At 44.3% G+C, this 7,731-nt stretch overlaps 1 protein-coding gene across 1 annotated transcript; it reads right to left on the reverse strand.

The window, feature by feature from the left end:
- Window positions 1–5,494: 5,494 nt before the first annotated feature.
- On the reverse strand, window positions 5,495–6,905 carry LOC103633422 (uncharacterized). Its single transcript, XM_020540906.1, has 4 exons — window positions 6,709–6,905; window positions 6,334–6,641; window positions 6,126–6,198; window positions 5,495–6,048 (listed from the first exon to the last, which is right to left on the reverse strand). The coding sequence occupies exons 1-4, from the start codon at window positions 6,845–6,847 to the stop codon at window positions 5,495–5,497; spliced, it is 1,074 nt and encodes a 357-aa protein (XP_020396495.1). The 5' UTR covers window positions 6,848–6,905.
- Window positions 6,906–7,731: the final 826 nt, after the last annotated feature.

Below are 7,731 nucleotides of genomic sequence, written 5' to 3' on the forward strand. Positions count from 1 at the left end.
TGATGAATCTGAGCCCATGTAGCAGTATGGTCGGCTAGATGGTCCTTGTCCTGGATGTTGCTTTTGATCAGGAGAAGGATGTCTGGTCCTTGTAACCCGCACTTTGTCCGGTTAGAGAGCCGAGGTAGGGGTCAGGGGCTCGGATGCGTACCCGAGCCTGTCCCGTGAGGGGCAAGAATGAGACGTTTGAAGTGTGTCGAGTCGTAGTGGTTGAAATAGGGCCCGACATGGTGAAAAGTGTGTGGTAATCTGGCTCGTCCGTCATCCGAGATGGTAGAAAGCAGATGGGACACCGGCCTTGCGGTTTCTATAGCCATCTTGTCTTCAGTGGCGTTCGTGGGAGGGTCGGCGGCGGCGTGCGTTTCTTTGTTGGTGCTATTGGCCGAGGGCGGGCTCGGGTGCGACGGAGACTTCTCTCGAGGCGGGGTCAGTGCACGGGTACTCAGTCATGTTTGGAGTGGTTGGAATAGCAGTCGGAGTGGTCTCCTGCGGGATTCGCGAGAGAGTATATGGCATTTAATGCGCCCTACTTTTAATGAGGTTGAGCTCGGGCAAGGCAGAGTTTTCTCCAGAGGTCGAGGCCTTCATCAGATGTCATGTGTCCCATCTCGGAGTTGTTGAAACAGTAACCAGAGTGGGGGAATAGTGCCCGATATTCGTGCATGTGCGTCATTGTGGGCAGTGAAAGTAGATTTGACCGCGGTCGCATCGTTCTTTGTGACTTTAGCGTCTTCGGTGGGGCAGGTGTTCTTACAGTGTGCATTAAATACATATGTCCTGAGGTTTTGAGAATTTTGGGCGAGGGCAGACTCGTGGGACCTTCGCGCGAGATGTCCTCGGGCGAGGCAGATATGTGTTTTCAGTCCAAGGGTGCCCCGGGTGAGTCAAATACCCATGCAGGCGTAGCGTTTGCTCGAGGTTGGGCTCGGACGATGCGTAGTTGTGCGGCCGACATGTGGAGCCTTGGGCGGATCGTGATTTGGTCTTGCATGACCTTGGAGATCGGGGAGCACGTTTTGCCTTGTGATTCCCCAGTACTCCTGTGTCTTGGTACGTTTAGGGACATAATCTGGGTGCCCCTAATTATGGTGCTCGACAATAGCCCCCGAGACTCCCATGCACATGTTTGGAGGTTCTTTTAGACTTTTGCAGGTGTTTTGCTTGGGTTTTTTTGAAAGGTGGTAGGTTTGTTTTTGATGGTTGCGCGCCAGCGCACCCGTTGGGTGTAGCCCCCGAGACCTCAGAGGAGTGGTTACTCCTTCGAGGTCTTTATGTTTCCCTCTGTGGACTTCATTGATCTGTCAATTGTTCGTAATTTGGCCACAACCTGGGTGCAAAGGTAGCCCCCGAGCCCTGGGTTGGTACGAGGAGGCCGAGGATGACTGGCGCTACGCAATGGCGGCCATACGACCGGAACAAATAACATTTTACTTATATGTGATGTCGACAAACTAATCAGATTACGTGGAGTCATACAATGATAAATATCACACCATTAGAAGACATGATTTGAAGTCATCGATTTAACTCATATGTGATGAGATGATTCAAAACATTGTACACAAGGGTTCCTAGCTTAAAACAAGTGAAGAAACATGGTCACAAGTCTAAGGGAAAAGGTATCAAGGAAAGAAACTGTAAAGGGCTCATGGATGTGTAAACTTTGGTAGGAATGACTAAAATAATAAATTAAGAAAGAATAAGATTTTGGGTCATCACGGTGTTTGAATATGTTCTTGATGACTATTGTAGCATATTGGAACTCAATGGAATAAGATGATTGCTCTGATTTGGAGTTTTGAGCTCCAAGTGTTTATTAGAGAATAAGTTTGAATTTTATTTGAATTATTGAGTTTAGGAATCACCGTACTATAAAGAGGGATCCACGAATGAGTATTATTACTTGCAATGAAGTTCAAAGTCATGGCTACAAAACCCCTCTTTTGTCTCTGCTCAAATGCAGTTGAAGTGGATAGTTCAACGGGTCCCTAGCCAACTTCAACACGGTTCATCTCTAGTAAATGTCGGCGGAACCAGCCCGAAGTGTGGTTCAACCATGAAGGAAACGATGATGCCTAAGAGGGTGGGGTGAATTAGGACTTCTAAAACTTTCTCTAGACTAGGCCAAAAATAAATCCCTAGAGCAAAGCCTAGGCAAATAATCAAACTATAATGTGTAAATTAGGTTTTGTCTAAGTGTTGCTATCTCTACCGCAAATGTTAAGTTTCAATCTAAATAAAAGACAAGATTGAAACTTAAATACTTAATGTAGATGCGAAAGTTAAATATCAAGATAGAGAGCAAACTCTCGTGGATAACGCTGGTATTTTTATCAATGTATCCGGAACCACGCAAGGTCCCGACTAATCCTCATTGGTGCCCCTACGCAGAGGGAAGTCCACGCGAGGGCCAAGCACCTCGGTCGAGTAACTCCGTAAAGAGCAGCGAGCCTTCTCCACATGCAAGTGATACTTCGCTTCCGGCTCCTCTCGGACGCTCCACACCATCTCCACTATCGAGCTTCCGACCGAAACGCCGCGGGCCTTATTCCCTCCGGTACACGATGGCGGTCGTGACACAAACTCGGTTGTCACGGTCTCGCAAGACTCTCGCGGTCTCGCCCCACTCGGTACAATTTCAACGGCTCACACAAGAGCCGATTGGTTGTGTGTTTTTTCTAAACTCACTCAACTAACTAGGATTCACCTAGAGCAAGCGCTAAAGCGGTCTAACTAACCTAAGCACTTCGCAAAGCACCTACGCTAATCACCGAGTGATTCTATTAAGCACTTGGGTGTATCAGCACTTGAAAATATCTACAATATGCCTTGGTATATGTTGCTTGGGCTCCCACACCTTGAACTGACGGTTGGGGGTATTTATAGCCTCTCCCCATAATTATAACCGTTGGACATAAGCAACAACTTTCTGTCGATGGACGCACCGGACAGTACGGTGACCACTAAATATGCACCGTTCACTGTCCAGTGTCCTAGCCACATCAAGAGCACCGGGGGTGGCCGGCCTCGGCGCCGCGTTCTTCGCCGTCACGGAGGCCCTCGAGGTCAACGAGAACGTCGGCACCGTGAGCGACCACTCGCCGTCGCCGATGAGGAGTTTGTTCCCGGTACTCCCTGTGGCAGTCCTCAACGCTGTGTTCGTGTACTGGATCTTCAGCTCGTTGTCGAAGACGCTGAACAAGCTCAAGGTGAGGATCAACACTGTTTTGGCCTTCCATTTCGGCTTTTTATTTCTTCAGTATGAAAAAGCAACTTTTGATGTTTGCAGTCGAAAAAGAATGACGACGAAGCTGGAGATGTATCGGAGGTTGAACAACGCCTTGATCATCGCGGTGGCCATGTCACTCGTCTGGATCACATTTGAGGTAAACGCTTGTGACAAACAAACCCTCCTATCTTTTCTTTTTTTGTGAGCAAGAACATGAATTCATTCAACTACTCTTGCTGTCCAAGCCTCAATCTTTTATTGAACACGTCCCAGTTTGAGTGGAGCAGTACACAGCCTTGGTCTTTAACCCATCATATTGAACAATCAACATTGCTACTTTTTCTCTACATCTTAGCCCAGATGTTCAGTCCAGGATCGATAGAGAAAGAATCCTCTTCTCGTGACTTTTATCGACCAATCTGTCGCAACCAATGTGCTAGTAATGTTTCGATGGGCACATGATGGATTGGAAAAAGAACCATCTTTTGTGACCGATGCAATCCTGATGCTTCTGGTCTATAGCATAGGCGAGTGATCAGAATGCTCCATCATAGTCTGAATGTGAACGATGTGCAACTGAAAGAAAGTACTCTTGTACATCACCCTGCACTTAGGGCTGACCATGGACTATAATTTTTGCACTATAAGATTTAAGGATCGAAGCGGGTTAGGATCGGGCTTTATTTCTAGTCATTTTTGAACTATAATTTATTTAGTACTTTGACATTTTGTGAAAAACTATTTGGATCACGATCCATTACCACCTCTACATGCACTTCCGTCTTTCTTAGACAACGACAAGACTTCCCGGCGGTTTCCAAACAACATGTCTGGTCATCTGCAAAATCGCTACGCGCTTCGCTTGCAGGTCCACTTCAAGTCGACGGACGAGTACAACGAGCAGTGACGCGCGGCGTGGGTCATCCCGGCGGTGTGGCAGCTCATCTCCTCGCTGCTCTGCACCGTTTGCCTCATATGGGCGCCCTCGCAGAGCGCGGCGAGGTACGCCTACCTGGATGACGAGGACCGTGACATGGAGGACACGCGGCCGCTGATTAGGCCCGGCCCGCTGTCGTATGTGGACAACCGGGCGATCTCTGTGTCCAAGGACACCACCACCATCATCTTGAGAACCGACTCCCGCGTGTACGCGAAAGCCGCCGACGATGGAGGCAAGTGGGTGTAGCGCCAGCGACGAAGAGTTTTGACGATACAGATACGAGAGCAAGAAATGGTTTGTGGCAGTTGTCTGTATGCTGGTTTGCGGTGTTGCTCGTTTCTTGGGTATAATCTCAACGCTTTGAAAATTACACTACAGACTGTGACGTGTGACAGATACTTCAATAGCTTTACGTCCGCTATTCCGATCATGATTTTCCTACCCTCAGGGAGAAAGTAAAGGTCCTTCCCCCTTTAGGCTATGTTCGGTAGTCGTGGTTATAATCCATAAGTGGAATTAATCCAGACGTGGATTGAGTGGATCCCCTGCCATCACTTTTTAAATTGGGGTTTAATTCCCTGTCCATTAATTCCATGTCTTCTTTTTAACTTGTTCGGTTAGCCCATACAGTAAACAGCAATGACACTTCTTGTTCGGTTAGCTGTACGCAGTAATAGTAACCTGTACAAGAGGTCAACAGAATAATTTTATTATAACAGTAACAGTAACTTGTAGAGTTTAAGATGCACCAGAACGTTCATATCACTTCATGCACCAGAACGTTTAGAATATAAGCAGAACGTGTACAGTTTAACATGCACCAGAACCACTAGCCATACACAGATTGACATGCACCAGAACGTGCAGAACCGGTTACAGTTTGGCATTTCATCATCTATACATCAAAAATCGTTGTCCAACTGGTCTAGACCTTCTCATCTCTCTAGCAACTCGAGCCACATCTAGCCATCATCTTACTAAGATCTGTATGTGAGAAACACCAATGAATTAGCTTTTGCATCCCAAATTGTAATCGTTCTTCAGAGTACAAAGTTAAGAAATGAGACATGTAAAATGCTAAGGTAATAGACAATACAAGTTTCAACCATATAATAGTGTACTTCGAGCTAACAGATAAGACAAGTTAATGTTTAAGATCAATGCTACAAACAATGCTAACTAGCTATTATAAAAAATGGCATCAGGAAAAGAATATTTGCAGTTAGGCGTGATCTCATGACATTTATATATACTTATTGTGCAGAATTCATGACCTTATCATGCAAAATCGAGTTAGGATATGCAGTTAACCTTAGGTATACCTGCTAAGCCATCTCGTCCCTCAACCACATCAATGCAGCCTCTCTATCATCATTGCATGCACTCAAGAAAATTTGGCGATTGTCAGGGTCCTTGAACACCTTATAGGCTTTGACCTTCTCCTCCTTGGTGACCTCCAATGTGTTTAGAACTGATATGCAATTCTTAATTGAGAAGTCATCACCTCCTCTTGCCTCCCTTTCTCTTGTTAATAGTGTTGCTTCATCTTCAGCTTGTTTGCTTCTAATGTCTAGATACCTCTCCATCAATACTTCTATGTTGGAACTCTTCTTCGGCCTCTTTGGTCCTTTTTCTTCTTCATTCCTTGAAACAGCAAAAGTCCTTTTTGACCTTTCATCCTGCCTATTAGCATTTACATCAACCTCTTCAACTTCATACACTCTGTCTTCTACTTCATTTTGTCTGTGATCTGCCAAAGGGTCTCCCACATCTTCACGGTCTTCTACATTGATAGGAACATCTCCAGACCCAATTTGTGTGAGATCTGGACCATTTGGTTGAGTAGAAGTGAAGTTGTAGGTCCCTTCAGCAGTATTACCTATACAATGAAGTTTTAGTGAAATAAATAGTAAAACATAGTGAATAAACTTAGTTACTGGTAAAAGGAAAACTAACCATCATGTAGCTCTCCCAAAGCTTCAAACAGAGGAAAAGATTTGTTGCGGAATTTTTTAGCCCTTGGAAATGACTGCACAATAAAGTAAGAAACTAAATGTGAGATGAATAAAACAAACAACACTTAAATATTCATGTAAATGCCAAGCTAAGAACTGACAACACACAAAAAGATCTCAAGTTTACAGAAACATGGTAATAAACTTACTTTGATTATGTTGTCCCATATCGGTGGATCAGCTTGAATCATACACCTTTTCTCATCCCAAGAAACTCCACTTTGTTTCCTCGCATCTTTCAACATCCTGTAATCTCTCTTTAACTCCTTTTCTTTTTCTTGGATTTGAACTTTTGAGAAACCTGCATATCTTTCCCTCTCTTGAAATTCCTTGGCAATCTTGTTCCATGCATCGGGTGTCCAACCATTGTTACCCTTAAATTCAGGTGTATTGTGTTCATGTAACAAGTCAACAAGGGTCTTCTCTAACATAGAATTCCAATTTGCTCTTGTTTTCCCTACAAATCAGCACATAAGCAACATAAGAAAGAACCAAAACTAATCAGAAAGAACCAACATGTATACCTTTTGGAGAGCCTCCATGTGTCTTTGAAGCAGTAGCTATAGGAGATTTTTTCTTTTGTGCACCTTTAGATAAGAGCATGTTAAATCTAGGAGACCCCCTTGCAAGCATGTTTAATCTTGGAGACCCCCTTCCAAGCATGGTAACTTATAACATGAGCATAATTAGAACATGAAAGCATAATTGTGAACAACAATAATTTTTAGAGATTATTGAACTGAAAGCATATTCGAATAACGTTAAAGCATCATAACTAGTACAAACTACATTTCCTAAGAACTTATTGCAATCCCAATAACATTAAAACATATTCTAATGCATCACTAATTGTTTCTATGTTGTTGATAATCAATCCACATTTGTTGTGCAATTGTGTCTCTGAGATTGTTGCCTTGTTCACTGCCTTGATCATTGCTTTGATCTCCATCCGGAAGGTCAACAACATTGCCTTGAACATTTTCTGCCTGATCTTCTAACCATTGTTCATCTCCTTTCAAAGACCGAATAATGTTGTGCAACACGGCAGCTGCTACCGGTATCTTCACTTGGTTTTCTATTTTGTGAAACGTGGCCACCTTAAGGATGGGGAAGCGTTTCTTTATAACTCCCAAGGCCCTTTCAATATGATTCCTCAACACTGCATGGCGATGATTAAAGATCTCCTTGTAGTTTTGTGGTCTTCGACGACCTGCCCCATATTCCTTCAAATGATACCTAACTCCGCGATATGGGGCAAGGAAAGATGGTGTGTTGGCATAACCGCCATCTACTAAATAAAATTTCCCCAGGGGTACTTGAAAGCCATTGTTCATTGCAGCCCTAAGAACTCTAGCATCCGTCGCGGACCCCTCCCACCCAGTGGATATGAAAGTTACATTGAGATCAAAATCACACGCTACCATTACATTTTGAGTAAGAGTGCCCTTCCTATTCCTAAATGGAGCGACTTTGTCAGGTGATATCGATATAGGCACATGAGTGCCATCGATTGCACCAATGCAATTCTGCATAGAAAAAAACTGCAT

Source organism: Zea mays, chromosome 7 (genome assembly GCF_902167145.1).
Source record: "Zea mays cultivar B73 chromosome 7, Zm-B73-REFERENCE-NAM-5.0, whole genome shotgun sequence".
Taxonomy (NCBI): Eukaryota; Viridiplantae; Streptophyta; class Magnoliopsida; order Poales; family Poaceae; genus Zea; species Zea mays.